The sequence below is a fragment of the Canis lupus genome, chromosome 12 (assembly GCF_048164855.1).
Source record: "Canis lupus baileyi chromosome 12, mCanLup2.hap1, whole genome shotgun sequence".
Taxonomy (NCBI): domain Eukaryota; kingdom Metazoa; phylum Chordata; class Mammalia; order Carnivora; family Canidae; genus Canis; species Canis lupus.
Genome location: NC_132849.1, coordinates 2307916 through 2326187, shown reverse-complemented (window position 1 = coordinate 2326187; position 18272 = coordinate 2307916). Strand labels below are relative to the sequence as shown.

At 41.0% G+C, this 18272-nt stretch overlaps 2 protein-coding genes across 26 annotated transcripts in view; one reads left to right on the top strand and one right to left on the bottom strand.

Annotated features, from left to right (window-relative positions):
• Positions 1-3965, bottom strand: part of LRIG2 (leucine rich repeats and immunoglobulin like domains 2) — a 154507-nt gene extending 150542 nt beyond the window's left edge. For 8 of the 21 annotated variants that reach the window (XM_072769050.1, XM_072769052.1, XM_072769062.1 and 5 more), the window contains exons 1-2: positions 2781-2946; positions 2215-2467 (exon numbers count right to left, since the gene is read on the bottom strand). In XM_072769050.1, the coding sequence (XP_072625151.1) occupies positions 2215-2219 (5 nt within the window). In that variant the 5' untranslated portion in view covers positions 2220-2467; positions 2781-2946. Of the gene's footprint in view, positions 1-2214; positions 2592-2780; positions 2947-3860 lie in introns of those variants that run through there. The other 13 variants (XM_072769069.1, XM_072769074.1, XM_072769066.1 and 10 more) reach the window with 7 other exon arrangements.
• The window catches only part of LOC140600867 (monocarboxylate transporter 1), a 59117-nt gene that overhangs the window by 2148 nt on the left and 38697 nt on the right, over positions 1-18272 (top strand). For 2 of the 5 annotated variants that reach the window (XR_012003994.1, XM_072769086.1), the window contains exon 1: positions 3181-3342. The exons of 1 other annotated variant lie outside the window; for it this stretch is intronic. The gene's annotated coding sequence lies outside the window, so the exon portion shown is untranslated. Of the gene's footprint in view, positions 1-2324; positions 2525-3180; positions 3343-3566; positions 4102-4340; positions 4667-18272 lie in introns of those variants that run through there. 2 more of the 5 variants (XM_072769089.1, XM_072769090.1) reach the window with 2 other exon arrangements.

The window sequence follows — 18272 nt, the reverse complement described above, 5'->3', positions numbered from 1 at the left end:
CTTCTGATCCTGCCACTTATTAGATGAGTGGCCAAAAAGCCTTTTGGCTTCTCTGGGCCTTAATTTCCATTCTGTAAAATTTCTCAGCTCTAATTCTGATCCTGTGCTTACTAGTTTATTTCTTCAATTTCTCTAATCAGGAAGAAATCTGGCAGGAAAGCAAGAATTTTACCTGTATCATTTTTTTTTAAGTTTTTTTTTTTTTAAGATTTATTTATTTATGATAGACATAGAGAGAGAGAGAGAGAGAGAGAGAGATGGGCAGAGACACAGGAGGAGGGAGAAGCAGGCTCCATGCCGGGAACCCGACATGGGACTCGATCCCGGGACTCCAGGATCACGCCCCGGGCCAAAGGCAGGCGCTAAACCACTGAGCCACCCAGGGATCCCCCTACCTGTATCATTTTATCAGTTTTGCCAGCTCACCCATCCTATTTCTACTTTTTAAGCTGACCCCCTTTCCCCTGCTTCTGACCTTTTCCTCTTAAGCACTTTATAAACACATTACAATATTAACTGTATTGTAATTGTAAGCACTCACAAACACTTGTCGAGTGCTTTCCAAGTTTTACCAACCCCTTCTGCAAACACTCTTATTTGATTATCATAACAGCTCAGGCTGGCATATATTACCTTGATTTTACCTGGCCCAGAAGAGTTCAATGAATTAATTGTCCAAAGTAACACAAATAATAAGATATGGGAACAAACCTTCTCATTCCAACATCTATACTCTTTCTACAACACTACAGTTCCTACTAAGAGCAGATCCAGATTTTGTGCAGCCTGAGGTGTATACAATTTTGGTGGACATTTTCAAGAAAAGGAATACAGAATTACCACAGAAGACCAATATGATCCTGTGAACCCATTGTTAGGGCCCCCTTTAGGGCCATGGAAGGAATCTATTCAAATGAAGTGCTTTTAGGATTAACCTCTAGGATCCAGTTTCATGGTTTTCCATAGTTATACAATTATTTAGTGCTTACTGTATGCCAGACTTAAGTAAAATACTATTTTTATTATTATAAAAACCCTATGAGGTAGGTATTGTCCTTGTTTCACAGAGCAGAGAATGAGGCTTGGAGAGCAAAATAATTTGTCTAACAATACAGAGCTTGTAGATGCCAAGTATCAAAATTGGAACTCAGATCTGGTTTCTGGGTTGATATTATAAAGCTACCCCACTCCGTTCCTATTCAGGTTTCCTGGGAATCAACTTACTCTACCACTTCCCGCTACATTCTATAGTTCTGGCTCTGATAAAGTTCACGTCTGAACCAGTCCCATTTTGTCTCCCTAACTCAGTTCTCTTACCATCCACCATCAATGCTGCTACCACCCCATCATTCCTGAAGCACTGCTGTTCTAAATCCTGAAATGACTTCCTCCTCTGCATTTATCCAAGGTGCAAAGCAGTTACCGCTCACATGCACTGCATGGCCACAGATTCCATAGGGTCTTCTGAGGCACTGAACTATCACTGAAAACCTTCTTTGTGTGAAACAGAGGCAGAGGGACACCTGGGGGGCTCAGCGGTTGAGCCCCTGCCTTCTGCTCAGGGCGTGATTCTGAAGTCTCAGGATCGAGTCCCAGATTGGGCTCCCAGCCTGGAGCCTGCTTCTCCCTCTGCCTGTGTCTCTCGTGAATAAACAAATAAAATCTTAAAAAAAAAAAAAAAAAAAGAAAAAAGAAAGAAAAAGAAACAGAGACAGAGACAGAATGGGTGAAGGGTAAAGCAGATTTACATCTCGGGACCTGACCCCTCAATCCTCACTCCTCAATCTCAGTTCTTCATTTGCAAGACAAAACCTTAAGGCCGACTCCCCAGGCCTGTGGCAATTCAGGGTAGAAGGGGCTGGTTTGGGGGGCAAATAGCAAGTGGTCATCCGGTGTCGGTTGTTTTCTCCCTGACTCAATCTCCCCAAAGCACTTGCAGACTCTTGTAAGGCAGGGAGGCCTTCATACGTTTTTGGTTATTTCCCAAAAGCCAACATAAGAGCCACCTCGTGTTTACTGAAGCGGATCACTTGAGCTGATAACACCTCCAGTGCTCTAACTTGCTCAAGAACTTACAATGGCTCTGAGAACAAAACCAGGCTCTGGAGTCTGACTTTGGGTGTTGGCCAATTACTCTGTGGCCTCTGGGAAGTCACTTAACCTCTCTGAGCCTCAAGCCCCCTTATTTGTGAAATGTTAATAATAGTCGGCTACCTCATACGGTTAGGAGGATAATTCCGGCGAACTGTCCCTCAAAACTGCCGGCTCTAATTATATCCTGTCCCGAACGCTCAGTGTCCCTAAAAGCTTGGCCTCCGCGTTCTCGCGTCTCGGTGTTTCCGACACTCACAGCCCTTCTCCTCAGGGACCCGCCTCAGGCGCCCCGCGCTGACCTGCTCTTCTTCCCCGACCTCTGCGCGTATCGAGCGCCCAGCATTGGTCCAGCGCCCCGGGAGGCCGGCAGGCTCTGCGTGGAGGAAGTTCAATCAGTTCTCTTATCGAAACCACCAAAAGCGCCCGTAAGGTCTGTCCTACTGCTGTTGCCGTTTTCAAGAACAGGAAACAGGCCCTGAGGGTTCGAGCGACTTCCCCGAGTTCCCCGAACTCCGCGGAGGCCACAGCCCGCGCCCGCGCCCGCGCCCGCGCCCTCGCCCTCGCCCTCACCGCCCGCCCCGCGGCCGCTTCCCGGGCCCGAGGTGCCCCGAGCCGACGCACGCCCGGCCCCGTCCCTCCTCTGCAGGCGCTTCCCCGCTCCTCCGCGCGCCCGTCGCCCCCCACACCTGAGTCGGCCCCCGGGGTGCGCCCCTCCGTCCTCGGCGGCTTTTCCCTTTGCTCCGCCCGGGGCTGAGGGCGGGGGCCGGGGCCGGGGCCGGGGCCGGGGCCCCGCACGCGCGCAGGTCACCGCGAACTCCTGGGACCGGGGACCCGAGGGGCTGGCTCGGCAGAGGCGCGCGGAGCCGGGGCGCCGAGCGCGGGTCGCGCAGGGCCGCGGGTCACGTGGCGGGGAGGGGGCGGCGGCGCGCGCCAGAGCGCGGGCGGGCGCGCGCCTCAGAGCGTGTGGAGGCGCGAGTCGCGATTTGGGCGTCCGGGGGGGGGGGGGGGGGGCGGCGGCCGGGAGGGCCGGCTCCGCCCCCTGTGCGCATGCTCCGGCCCCGCCGATTATAAGGCAGCCCCGCGGGCCCGGCCCCGACAAAGTGCTGGCGAGCTGCGACGTGACCCGCCGGCCGCGTGGGTGCCCGGGGAGCGACCGAGGCAGCTGGCGAAGGACGCGACCTGGCCGCGGGCCCTGCGGAACTCCAGCCGCGTCACGTACACGCTCGGCGGCGCGAGCCGCGCATAACGGTTAGTCGGATAACGGCGGGCGGCGGAGCTCGGCGCGGCCCCCGCCGTCCCCCTGCCTGGGGAGGGAGCCTCGGGGCGCAGACCTGGGTCGCGGGGGCGGGGGCGGGCGCGGGCGCGGGGGGTCCGGCGGGGTCCGGCGCGGCGTGGTGGCGGCGGGCAGCCGCGTGGTGCCGGAGCGCGGCGTTGGGGAAGGAGACCTGAGGCGATGGAGACGGCGCCTCGCCCCGCCGAGCTGCGGCCCCGTAGTCAGGTGCTGGCCGCCGGCCCGGCCTGGCCCGGCAGAGGAGCTGGGCTTGGGTGCCGGTGACCTTGGGGAAGTAGCGTTTCCTCCCGCGCTCGGGAGCCTCCTCGAGAGATGCTTTTGATTTGGAGGAGGGACGACGTGGGGCCGGTTCACGTGGTGCCTGTGCGCTCTCCTGGCCGCGTCCTGCTCCGAGGGAAGGGACTCGGGGCGGGAGTTACTTGGGACTCGTGGCGCGCCCGCCCCGGCCGCCCGGGCCAGCCAATCCTTGCCTCACCTGGTGACTTGCGAGAGTGGTGTGGGAGCCGCAGCCCCCGCCGCCGAGACGTGACCGCAGGGCTCCCGCGGACTTGGCGGAGGGTCGGGACTGGTGCCGACGAGGACTCTTTGTCATTCAACCTGTGGCTGCTGAACGTCGGCTGCAGCGCCCTCGCGCTCCGGGGCTCGAAGGCGGCCCTGCAGCGAGCAATCTGAAGGGGAGCCTTACACTCGCTCAGATGCACGGCGTTTTGTTCCAAGTACATCTTTTTTTTTTTTTTTTCCCCACGTGCATTTTAGAGTTTCATTTCTTTGTCACGACTCACTTGGTGTGACAAGCAGTGGCCAGAACTACTGTGTAATTATTTTAGAAGCAAACGAATTTCTACTTGACCCGAGTTTCCAGCGTTTGCTTATAAGAACTAGGTGTCTGTTGATAACAGTAGAATGTTTAGTTACTCTTTACCATAACTAATTTTGAAATTTTTTTTTTTCCCAGAAGTTATTCCGGTTTCGAAATAAAATGCGTACACGTCAGTGCCCTGACAAAACAAATGTGGGCTTAGTAACTACTGGAATGCCATTATAGGGTGAACTCTGAATTGTGTGAGAGTTTGGAAGAGTATGAGTAGGAATTAGGCGTTAATAAACAATGTCAATGTCGTTTACCAGAACTGCAGTGAATTAAGAGACTACGTATCTTCTCTTTTTTCGTTTGGCATTCAGTAGTACCCATAAGTCCAAGTCTTAGCCCTGATGTATGACTTTGCCTTCAGATTGCCATAGAAAATATCGGGAATTCAAGACATCTAGCCTTTAATATAGGTAATGTATAGGTATTATTTTAAAATTTAACATACTTCAGTAATTTAGGGTTTAGATAAATGCTGTTCTTTAATCAAATTGCAGTGACTTGTAAAATATGCAACTTAATGGTCTGCAGAGCATTTTGTGAGATTTTTATAGCTGAATGGGTTTAAAGGTTTGGTTGTAAGCTTAACATAATAGGCTCTAACATCCCTAAACAGATTAAAAAAAATAAAAGGATAAAAAGGGTCATAGGATGAAACAGTTGATAGTGTTTCAGTGGTTTACATGTCTTTTTATCTTCTAAATGTTAATACATATAATATTAACCCTGAAAAAGATCTTAATAACCAGCTAGTTAGGTTCCCTTATTTTACAGATTAGGAAACTGAAGTTGCAGAAGTTAAGGGACTCGGCACTGTAGGTGTGAAAACTTGATGTTTGTGTGGGAATTAATGTGTCTTTTGACTCCTATTTAATTAGGTTAGCACTCTTGAGCTTTTTTTTTTTTTTTAAGATTTTATTTATTTATTTGAGACCAAGCATGAATGGGTTGGAGGGCCAAAAGGAGAGGGAGAAGCAGACTCCCTGCTGAGCAGAGAATCCCCTCAGGGCTCAGTCCCAAGACCCTGAGATCATGACCGGAGCTGAAGGCAGACGCTTAACTGACTGAGCCACCCAGACGTCCCTACTCTTGAGCTTTCTGTAAAATTGCTAATATGGATATAAATTATTTTACACTAAAATGGGTATCTTGAGAAACTTTTCCAGTTTATGTTCTTCATTTCCATTGTGTTTTCAGTCCACTTTATAATGCATTCCTATGTAGAATTTAGGTCCCTATAAATGCCTTTATGGCCAGTCTGTTATTGTTGCAGAGGAAGACCAGAAAGATGGAACCTTGGATATGAGAAAAACAGACCAGAGTTGTGAATATTTATGTATTCAGCAATTTGTTCTTAGTTACTAGGCACCATGAGAGATTTAGTATTCAGCAGTGAACAAGTTCTGGCCCTATCCCTCCTAGAGTTTGTGGTTTTAACTGGAGAGCAGATAAATAACAGTGATCACATGTACAGATAGATAAAGTACAGGTTCCTATGGAACAAACAAAAGTGTATTCTGTATGTGTGAGAAGACACCCAACCTAGTGTGAAAGCAATCTGGATAGGCCTCTCTGAGCAAATGCTACTTAACTTTTTAGACTTGAAAGTTAGGAGCTAACTAGGCAAGGAAGTGATGGTAGAGCATTCCAGACACGAATGCTGAAGCTGCAGTCAGAGTACAGGTACATTAGAGAAACTGTAAGAATTTATCAGAGCTAAAGCATAAGAGGGAAAAGGGAAATTAGGGACAGATGGAAGTTGGAGAGGTAGATAATATCAGAAAATGGAAGGCCTTATAAGTCATTTTAAAGGGTTAGGGAAGGGACTAGTTTAAAAATTTAGAGAAGCACTCTTGCCTGGAAGCTGATCAAAAGCAGTTTAAGGGTTGTAAGTGGGATTGGGGATCAGATTTTGCATTTTAGGGTCATCACTCTGTATACAGTGTGGGAAACAGGTTGAAAGGAGGCTGTTGGGAGTCTGTGAGACCATAGAGATAGACAGTAGTGGGAGGACGAAAGAGAGGGGAACATAGGATTCAGTGGTGGAGCCAGAGGTAGGAGACTGAGCCAGCCAGAGTTAATGATATCTCTGAGGTTTCTAACTTGACCAAATATGATTTTATGCTTTATTAGATGGTATAGGTCTCCATTTAAGCAGTGGGGACAACTATGACATTGTATGGCTAGCCCAGGGCTGCAAATGAAACAAATCCATTCCTGTCTTCTTTGTAGTTCTGTTAGTGTTATTGATAATGATTTTTTTTCTTATTTATTCTGCTTTAAACAATTTATTATCGAAAATTTCAAACACAGGAGCCAGTGTTTCATCTATACCCTTTTCTACACCCCCACAGTTGCTACTGGGTTATTCTGAAATAATGCCTACATATAGAATTACTTCGTCTGTGAATATTTCAGTTATCTAAAAGATAGTCCTAAAAAAAAATCAGCCACATACTGTTTTCTCACTTGTAAAAATCAACATCACCAAATAACCAGGCAATATTCAAATTTTCCTCAGTTGGTTTCTCTTTTCTTTTCTTTTCTTTTCTTTTCTTTTCTTTTCTTTTCAGTAAGCTCTACTTCCAACATGGGGCTTGAGCTCAAGGCCCTGAGATCAAGAGTCACAGGCTCTCATTGACTGAACCAGCCAGGCATACCCCTAAGTTTGTTTTTTGTTTTTTAAGGTCTATTTATTTATTTATTTGAGAGGGAGAGAAAGCAAGGTGGTGGGGAGGGGCAGAGGGATAAGGGAGAGAAACTCAAGCCGACTCCATGCTGAGTGTGGAGCCTGACATGGGACTCAGTTTCACAACCCTTAGATCACGACCTGAGCCAAAACCAAGAGTTGGATGTTCAACCAATTGTACCACCCAGGTGCCCCCCTTCCCCAAGTTGTGTTTAAATAATTGATTTGTTTGATTTGGGATCCAAACATAGTCACACATTTACATTTGGTTGGTATGTCTTTTATTTTTCAAAGATGTTATTTATTTATTCATGAGAGAGAGAGGCAGAGACACAGGCAGAGGGAGAAGTAGGCTCTATGCAAGGAGCCTGACATGGGACTCGATCCTGGGTCTCCAGGATCAGGCCCTGGGCTGAAGGCGGTGCTAAACCGCTGAGCCACCCGGGCTGCCCTGGTATGTCTTTTTTATCTACAGTTTCTTCCTTTCTCATTTTCCTCATAATTTCTTTGCTGAAGAAACCAGGTTAGTTTTTCCTAAAATTTCCCTCATCCTGGATCTTCTGGACTATGTCCCTCTGGAATAGTTTTAACATGTTCTAGTTCAACATGACCCTTGATTCCCTGTATTTCCTATAAATTAGTAGCTAAATTGGAGACTTCAGGCATACTTAGATTAGTTCAGGTTTGATTTCTGAGAGTAGGGACAGTGTGGGGGGAGAGGACAAATATAATTCATAGGTGATGATGTATTATTTTTCTTTCCATCAGGGCGCCTATGTTTGGTTATCACTGATTCTGCTCTATTAACCGTGTGGTTCCACTTTTTCGTTAGTGGTTTGCAAATGGTCTTTTATTCTCTAGAATTCCTTTTTTTTTTTTTTTTTTTTAAGATTTTATTAGAGAGATGGTGTGGGGGAGAGGCAGAGGGAGAAGGAGAAGCAAGCTCCCCACTGAGCAAGGAGCATGATGTGATGCGGTTCCGTCCCAGGACCCTGGGATCATGACCTGAGCCAAAGGCACTTAACTGACTGAGCCACCCAGAAGTCCCTCTCTAACATTCTAGAATACCTCTATAGAGAGAAATAGGGTTTTTTTTTTCCTGTTTTATTTTGAGATTTAATTGACATCACTATATAAGTTTAAGGTGTACAGCATAATGGCTTGACTAGCATATATTGTGAAATGATTGCCACAAAAAAACTTAGTTAGCATCTGTTAGCTCATTAGATAAAAAGAGCAGAAAAAAAATTTTTTTCCTTTTGAACAAAACTCAGGATTTACTCTCTTAACCTTCATATACATCATATAGCAGTGTTAACTGTATTCGTAATGCTGTGCCTCACATCCCTAGTACTTAGCTTATAATTAGAAGTTGGTACCTTCTGATCATCCTCTTCTAAGTGGTTTTTGAATAGTAAGGGCAATTTAAAGTTGGTATGTTTTAATACATTATAAGTGATTGAGACACTATCTTTTTGGAGAAATGTATAGTTAAATGTTTCAAAATATGTCCTCTTTAAAAGTCAGTATTATGTTAAAATGTTTGTAGCACTTGATATTAACATTTCAAATGGTTTTTAGTATTTGGAGTATTTATAATTTCTATTCTTAGATTAATAGGTTTTCTTTTGGTATTCTCTTTGTTGAAAAACTTATTTGTTCCTGTAGCTTTTGGGGAATTTCTGGTAGAATCTCTACCAAATCTAAATTTCTAGCTGTAACCAGAATACAGATTTTAAATTCCGTAAGTACAGAGATTGATTATTCTTATCAATGATCTGCATTTCTAATTATCTCTTGGGCATTTCAAACTTAAAATATTATTTAAGGTTCGTTATTTCTACCTGTTTTCAACTTCCCTTCATCCCCCAAACCTAGTCTTCTGACTACATTCTTTCAGGTAATCAGGCTTTAAAACCTCTGAGTCATCTTCATACTTCCCTAGTCAGGCCCCTGCCCTCCCAAATGCAGTTATGTGTCAAGCCCTTCTCTTTGTTTTCTCTCTTGTGTCCATTCTGTCCCCCATTCCACACACTCCACTTTTCTTTTTTTTTGTTTTCCACTTTTCATTTTTGTTATTACTCTCTAGTTCCTGCTGCTACTATGATTGTTGCGGTTGCCTTGTATCTTCTATCATTGCCATTCCCCATTTCCAGTCTGTTCTGTAATCTGCTACCAGTTTTGGTCATGTCATTTCTCTAATCAGAACCTTCTCATGACTTTCTAGTGCCTACCAAATTTAGTATTTGTCTCGATAGATTTAAGCCTTCTACAATATATGACTCCAAGTTACCCTTCTTGAGTTGTAGGTTATTCTTCTTTTAACTTGTACTGACAAACAGAAATTTTTCTCCATGCTTTTTTCCCTGTAATATTTTTTTTTCTCTTTTCCTGGTCATAGGATCTATTCTATGTATGCCACGATTAGTATAGTTGACATGTTTGAGCCCTTGTGTCCTATAAAGAATTGATGACACAGCAATAATGATCTTAAGGAAATGGTGATTTCTCTTCTGGGGTCACAGTACAATGACAGCATGAGTTCACATCTACCAAGGGGGGAGACTGGCTCCAAGGGCTGAGCTATTGAGGAGTACAACTGACTATTTATGCAGAAGAAGCAGAATCTAGTTGTGTTGGTTGTCGATACTATTCTGTTTCTAATCACAGTTCATGATATTGTTGAATTTAATCTGATTTGATTACAATGACTAGCCTTCATATAAAAGAGAAATTCTTCAAAATGTAGAAGCATTGTAAGCCACATTTTTGATCATTTGTTGAAAAATATTTCTTCCCTTTGATTTTGCTCTTATTGTAAATCACTGAAGATTATTGAGTGAGTGAAAGCTTGATAATACTGCTCAAGTGTGTTAAACTGTTTTTGATCATAACGGGACTTTTTTTTGTTTGATTAAGTTTTTATTTTAATCCTGATATATTTAACATGGTGTTAATATCACTTTCAGGTATACAGTATAGTGGTTGAACAATTCTGTACATTACTCAGTGTTCATCATGATAAGTGTACTTGTAATAGGGCTTTTGTATGTTGTTTTATATAATTTTGAGACTCAAAGCTTTTACTTTATTAACTTTCTCTTCTGTTCCCCTATCAAGGATTTTTAACCTGGGAATCTACAGATTGGTCGTCCATGATGGATGGAATTCAGGGAGTGTCTGAACTTGCTGGAGAAAAAAAATTACTTCTTTTCATTAACTTCTACATAAAATTTAGATTTCTTTCAACTATGAATGTAGGCAACAAGCCATAGTAGTTTTAGCAGTACCTGTGACTTTGTCACCAATAAAAAACACAAATTTTCACATAATACAGTGGCTGTAGCCATATTGAAATTGTTTAAATTAATTTCTTCAAAGTTACTGTGGTTATTAGATCTTCTAGAGCTTATCTAATTTGTTATTTTTAAAAGCTCATATCGGGACGACTGGGTGGCTCAGCGGTTGAGCGTCTGCCTTTGGCTCAGAGCATGATACCGGGATCCTGGGATCGAGTCCCACATCCGGCTCCCTGCATGGAGCCTGCTTCTCCCTCTGCCTGTGTCTTTGCCTCTCTCTGTGTGTCTCTCATGAATAAATAAAATCTTTTAAAAAAAATAATAAAAATAAAAATAGAAGCACATATCAATTAAAAAGCATATATCAATTAAAAATATTTTAACAATTATACATTTGTATTTTATTTTATGCATTTAAAAATGTCATTCTAACAAGAATAATGACAGGTTTTACCAAACTGTCAAAGGAATCTGTGGCACCAAAGAGCCTAAGGACTTCTAGTCCTAACTCTTATATGTCTTTTCCAATATAAGAATGGTTAGCCAGAACCTGTGATGGAATATAGCATACAAATCATGATGTCACAGGTTTATATAAATAATTTGGCCATTGACTTTTGTATACTAAGTCATCATAAATTTTGATCTCACAGATGATGTGGAACAAAATGCTTATGTGTGTCTGCGGCCATACCACCCTGAATGTGCCTGATCTCATCAAAATGCTTGTGTGTATTCTAAGGGCTAGTAAGATGATTTCTACAAACTTGGGCAGAATAATTTTCCTTTGTATTCAGGAAGCATATGTTTTCATTACTTAAAATTACAGTTTCCAAAATTCTGTGGGGTTTTTTTTTATTAAAAAAAATTATTTTAAATTATTTTAAGTAAGCTCTACACCCAACATGGAGTTTGAACTCACAACCGCAAGATCAAGAGTTTCACAATTCACTGACAAAACTAGCCAGATGCCCCACAAATTCTCTTTTAAGTGCCATAGGTTATTTTTTTTATTTTTTATTTATTTTTAAGTGCCATAAGATAAATGGAATAGGGGTTGTCTTCATTGACTTGGGAGACTTTCTTGCTCTCTTTTGGATATATCAGGAAAGATGCTTCAAATTGCTTTAAATCTTATCTTCACAAGTTCACTTTATTAGATGCAGGCTTTTATTTTGCTCAGCTAGTGAATGCCTAAAGGGGTCAGTGGAATTCAGGTTTGAAATAGCTGCTCTGAAGATTAGAAATACACACCCTTGGGGTGCCTGGCTGGCTCAGCTGGAGGAATGTGCGACTCTTTATTTCAGAGTCGTGAATTTGAGCCCCATATTGGGTGTAGATTACTTAAATAAAAATGAAAGAAAGACACATCCTTTCTATTGTGATTGTGTAATGATGTTGTTTGTATTTATTCTGTCACCTAGAAAACTACTTGATAGAGTTAGTAGAGGGAAAAGGAATGGTTTAACAATTACTGTAATTTCCAAAAAATAAGACAATCATTTGAAAATTGTGTATTTCTAATAAACTGGTAATTATCTTAAAAGACAATATAGTTTTGTCAGCAATTAAAAAGGCTATTTAAGTATATTTTGAGGTGATAATGTTGACTTCTTTTTGCTATGTCTTTAGTGTCTGTGAATATCTTCTAAAGTTTTGAATGTCCACAATAGCCAAACTATGGACAGACCCCAGATGTCCCTCGACAGGTGAATGGATAAAATAGATGTGGTATATATACAGTGGAATATTAGCCATCAAAAAAAATGAATCTTGCCAATTTGCAGCATTGTGGATGGAACTAGAGGATATTATGCTAAGTGAAATAATCAGAGAAAGAGTTGTATGATCTCAATCATATGTGGGACTTAAGAAACAGAATAGAAACAGGAAGGGACTTAAGAAACAGAATAGAAAAAAGAAGGGAAAATTAAAACAAGGTAAAATAAATCAGAGAGGTAGACAAACCAAACTCATAACCATAGGAAACAAACTGATGGTTGCTGGAAGGGAAGTTGGGGGGGATGGGGTAACTGAATGTCTATACATTAAAGAGGACATGTGATGTAATGAGCCCTGGGTGTTAACTACAACTGATGAATCATTGAACTTTACCTCTGAAACTAATAATACACTATATGTTAATTAATTGAATTTAAGTAAAATTAAATTTTTTTTAAAGCTTTTCAAATATACATTTGGGAATGGTGGATAATGATTTAATGCCAGACAAACAATACTCAATTTTAATACCTTCTGTGGTCTGTACTAATGAAACAAACAAAATAAAGCTTATTTTTTGAGATAATGATAGTCAAAGGTAGCATAATAATGAAGTTCAGACTCATTCAAGGGATATTTATTAAAGAATTACTATGTGTACAAGAAGTTACTAGAAAGGGTGAAGGAATATTTTAAAATATGGTTTGAGAACATTTAGAATGAGAATAAAGCTTTGAAATGAAATGTTAGTGTATTACTACATTGTCTCTAGTCCTCGAAACTTAAGATATGTTTATATGTAAGTATTTCTGTCAGTGAATAGTTAAACTCAGCCTTTTGTAAGAAAAAGAGAAGGTTTCTTTATCTTTTAATGAATTGTAATCCACTTATGCTCCCCACTTAGGGTTCAGAATACTGGAAATGAAGTAGATTCTAGCAGAAATAACACCTATTATATTCAAATACTCATTTATATTTAAAATAATATGGATGACACAACCCTGACAACCTATTTGTAATTTTAATCTAACCAGTACATTTTTTTTTTAGATTCTGGAACAAGACAGATCTTACATTAATAAATTGAAATGGCTCACTTAGATCTTTATTTGGTGAACTTTTTTTTGGATTGTTTAAGAAAAACCATATATACAGGTGTTCTAGGATATAACCTGAAATTCTGCCAAACAGAACCTGCCATTGAAGGATAAAGCCTCCCAACTTCCCTTTCTTTACTACTATCACATTCTTTATTTTATAAAATGTGAAATGGGTCTGTATTTGGAAACTGTTGCCCAAGCAAGAAATAAATTAGCATGTGAAAGGGAATAGGACTTGGCCTAAACATGGACACTAGCCGGTTTTTCAGTCTGTGAGAAGCAGGCAAAAATGAAGCATTTCTGTTGGTGTAATTAATAACTCAGAAAGTGAGACTGATCCGATTAAATTCTATGTGCCAAAAGTTGTATTCAGTAATTTTTTTTTCTTTATTTAAAAACAAGGGGTGCCTGGGTGGCTCAGTTAAGTGTCCAACTCTTGATTTTGGCTTCGGTCATGATCTCAGGGTCATGAGATTGAGCCCTGCGTCAGGCTCCGCACTGGAGGTGAAGCCTGTTTAAGAGTCTCTCCTTTTCCACTTCTCCCCCCTGCTCTCATGCTCGCTCTCTATCTCTCTCTCTTACCAAAAATAAATAACAAATAAAAACCATTTCTGCCTTTTTGACTATATAGAGCACCAGGTCCAGAAAGCATAACATCACATCACTGGAGGATTTTCCCTGGTTGCATATTTTTCTCTTCTCAGAAACTGGGGAAATCAGATTCCCTGAAGTTCATCTAATGCTGACTTTTGGGGGTGGGAGGATGTTAAATTTCTAAAAGTAGTAAGCATAGCCTCTGTCCTTAATTCATGATCTAAAAGTTCACACCTAAACTAATTAGGGAAATAGTTACTTATAAAGAAAGATACAGTTTAGTATAGAGTTTTGAGAATGCTACCTAAGAAGCACTAAGATGTCATAGAGGAAATTAACTCCATGCAGCATGGTATATTCAGAAAAATAAAGGGTATTGGTGGGCTAGAATAGATTTTTAATATTAGATAAAATTAGAATTATAGAAATTATCAGCAAATGAAAATTTCATTTTTATAAATTACTAAATGCTTTTATATCAATATGTGAATTTGGAATAAGAATGTCCTATCTTTTTGTCTTTGTTTCTGATTTGGTCCATAAGACTAAGGTGTCCTAAAGCAGTGGTGCCTCTTGAATTGTCTTTTTCTCCCTGGGGAATCACACACTTGCCTTTCTCTTCCCTTTGTCTTCATTTACAACCGAGATTACCCGAAGTGTGTGATTCTATCATGAATTGTAAAAAGGTACTTCAAAAGTCCCTCACCGGATACCTGGGTGGCTCAGTTGGTTAAGTGTCTGCCTTGGGCTCAAGTCATGATCCTGGGGTCCTGGGATCGAGTCCCACATCAGGTCCCCTGTTTACTTGGGGAGACAGCTTCTCCCTCTGCCTCTCTCTGTCTCTCATGAATAAATAAAATCTTAAAAAAAAAGAAAAAACCCACACAAGTCCCTTACCTTTCCTTCTTCTACTTCCAACTCTTACATAGTAGCATTACCAGAATATCTCCTTTTTCTCTTTCCTTCTTTCCTCTCTGGTTTATGAGACAAAAATCCTTATAAGGATTTTGCTAGTGTGAGAAGTACTAATGATACAACAGTATGAAGGAAAAAGAAACTTGTAAGTACACATTTTAATCATGATTGATGTAATAAAAAATTGGTTCTACTAACTTAAAGCTTTGAAATATCTGTAGGAGTTATTTTCTAATTTCTGGACATTCTCATCTACCTCCTTATTCCCACAAGTAAGCCCCACTGTTGAAGAGAACTAACTTGATTTCATGGGTTTTGTCTTAGTTTATTTTTTTTTAAGAGTTTATTTATTCATGAGACACACAGAGAGACACAGGCAGAGGGAGAAGCAGGCTCCCTGCAGGGAGCCCAGTGCGAGACTCGATCCCAGGACCCCGAGATCATGCCCTGAGCCAAAGGCAGTCACTCAACCACTGAGCCACCCAGGCATCCCTGTCTTAGTTTAGTATACTGTTGTTTTCCAATATAGATTACAAACATACATTACTTTAACTTCTCTGTGATGAGACTTTGAGGGTAACCTACATGGTTAACCACAGTGAAGTGGAAAAGTTCTCTGAAGTTAGGGGTTTGCAGTAAAAAGTAAAAATGAGTTTGCCAGTTCATTTGACCAAGTGTCCAATTTTAGCCCAGAAATCTTAATGCTGAGCCCTAAGTAACCCACAGACCTGTTATATTGAAGAGTTACCTGTTTTTTAATTCATCTGATGTTAAGTAATTCATGAACTTTAAATATAGGAAAAAAATGAAGATGTCAGTCATTATCTGTCTTAACATAAACCTTACCGTAAAGTAGAAAGCCACTATTGAGAAATAATACTGTAGATCTGGACACATAGCAGAAAAATGTTTCTGTGGGGACACCTGGGTGGCTTAGCAGTTGAGCATCTGCCTTTGGCTCAGGGCATGATCCCCGGAGTTCCAGGATCGAGTCCTTCATTGGGCTCCCTGCAGGGAGTCTGCTTCTCCCTCTGCCTATGTCTCTGCCTCTTTCTCTGTGCCTCTCGTGAATAAATCTTTAAAAAAATGTTTCTGATACTGAATGGAAATAGGCTATAAAGCAGCATAAAATACAATCCCATGTTTATATTACATATATGCATATATATGACTATTCTAGAAATAAGTTTAAGAGAATTTTCTTCAAAATGTGAATAATGGGACGCCTGGATGGCTCAGCGGTTTGACGTCTCCCTTTGTCTCAGGGCGTGATCCTGGAGTCCCTGGATCAAGTCCCACATCGGGCTCCCTGCCTGGAGACTGCTTCCCCCTCTGCCTATGTCTCTGCCTCCCTCTCTCTCTCTCTCTCTCTCTCTCTATCTCTCATGAATAGATAAAATCTTTTTTAAAAATATGTGAATAATTAATATGAGGATGGTAGAATGACAGGCAAGAATCTTTTTAAAAAGATTTATTTATTTGAGAGAGAATCCTCAAGCAGACTCCCTGCTGAGCACAGAACCTCACATGGGGCTTGATCCCTGAAATCATGACCTGAGCTGAAACCAAGAGATAGCCGTTTTACGGACTGAGCCACCCAGGTGCCCCTGAGCAGACTTTATTTTCTATTTATATAAGTATATCCTTTAATTTTTCTATAATGAGTATGTATGGCTTGTCATCTTTTAATACTTTGCTACTTTGTGTTTTTTATTATAAAGTTGGAACAAGTCAAACAACACATGGAAGAGGATTATTATCTACTTAAAAGCTCCAACCAATATAAAGTTTCAGATACATTCTTTTTCTCTTCTTTCTTTCCTAGAATCTACACTCCCTGAGGCCAGGGACTGTGTCTGTTTTGTGTGCTGCTTTTGTTCCAGCACTCAAGTGTTATTAAATGAATGACAAAAAAAGTTTGATATATATCCTGACATAATTTTTTAATGATTGTACAGTCCTATTATGTATAAGTTTAAAAATATGAATTGCAAAAACATTCATGAAATTTAGGACATTTATAATTGATCCTCTTTGGGTCTCATGACCCTAAAATCCTGCCTTTGTATGAATCTTTACTATTAACAAGGTATGCCCCTTTATTGGCACAAATAGAAACTAACACTTGTTCTTTGGGATTATACTGTTTATAAAGTTACACCTCAGTTTGTGCTTGGGTAGTAGAAAGGAAGGGTGAAATGACCAAGGAATGCAGTATGACACTTAGGAAGTTATATTATACAAGAATTAATCTGCTACTATAAGACTATTACTAGGGGCGCCTGGGTGGATCAGTCAGTTAAGCAGCTAACTCTTGGTTTCGGCTCAGGTCATGGTCTCAGCTCTACAGCCCTACACCAAGTTCTGCTCTCTGCAAGGAGTGTGCTTGAGATTCTCTCCTCTCTCCCTCTCCCTATGCTGCCCACCCCTGTTGCACACCCTCTCTCTCTCTCTCTAAAACAACAATCTTTTAAATTTTTATTTGAATTATAGTAGCTAACATACAGTGTTTTATTGGTTTCAGGTTTATAATATAGCAATTCAGCACTTTCATACATCACCCTGTGCTCATCACAAGTGCACTCCTCAATCCCCATCACTTACTTCACCCATCCCCCTACCCACCTCCCTTCTGGTAACCAATAGTTTATTCTCTCTAATTGTTTCTTGAGTTGTCTTTCTCTCTTATTTTTTAACCTTTACTTGTTTGTTTTGTTTCTTAAATTCTACATATGAATGAAATCATATGCTATTTATTTTTATCTTATTTCACCAAGCATTATACTCTTGCTCCATCCATACCATTGTAAATGGCAAGATAGCATTCTTTGTATGGCTGTATGCCATTGTATGTATATACATCACTTCTTTATCCATTTATCAATCAATGGACACTTGGGCTGCTTCCATATCTTAGCTATTGTAAATGTTGCAATAAACATAGGGGTGCATGTATCCCTTTGAATTAGTGTTCTTGTGTTTTTTGGATAAATACCCAGAAGTATAATTGCTGGATCATGGGATCTATTTGTAACTTTTTGAGAAGCCTCCATATTGTTTTCCACAGTGGCTGTACCAGTTTGCATTCCCACCAAAAGTGCACTAAGGTCTCTTTTCTCCAATATCTCACCAACATCCAACATCCACAGTGGCTGTACCAGTTTGCATTCCCACCAACAGTGCTCTAAGGTCTGTTTTTCTCCAACATCTCACCAACACCTGTTGTTTCCTGTTTGTTGATTTTAGGCATTCATTAGTGATATCTCATTGTAGTTTTGACTTGCATTTCCCTGATAATGAGTGATATTGAGCATCTTTTCATATGTGTGTTGGCTATCTGTAGGTCTTCCCTGAGGGGAAATGTCTGTTCAAGTCTTTTTGCCTATTTTTAATTGAATTATTTGTTTTTTTTGGGTGTTGAGTTTTATAAGTTCTTTATAGATTTTGAATACTAACCATTTGTTGGGTATGTCATTTGCATATGTCTTCTCCCACTCTGTAGGTTGCCTTTCAGTTTTATTGATTTTTATTTTGACGTAGTCCCCATAGTTTAGTTTTGCTTTTGTTTCCCTTATATCAGGAGACATACCTGGAAAGAGGTTGTTGTGGCCCCTGTCAAAGAAGTTACTGTTTTCTCCCCTAGGATTTTTATGGTTTCAGGTCTCACATTTTAGGTCTTTAATCCACTTGAATTTATTTT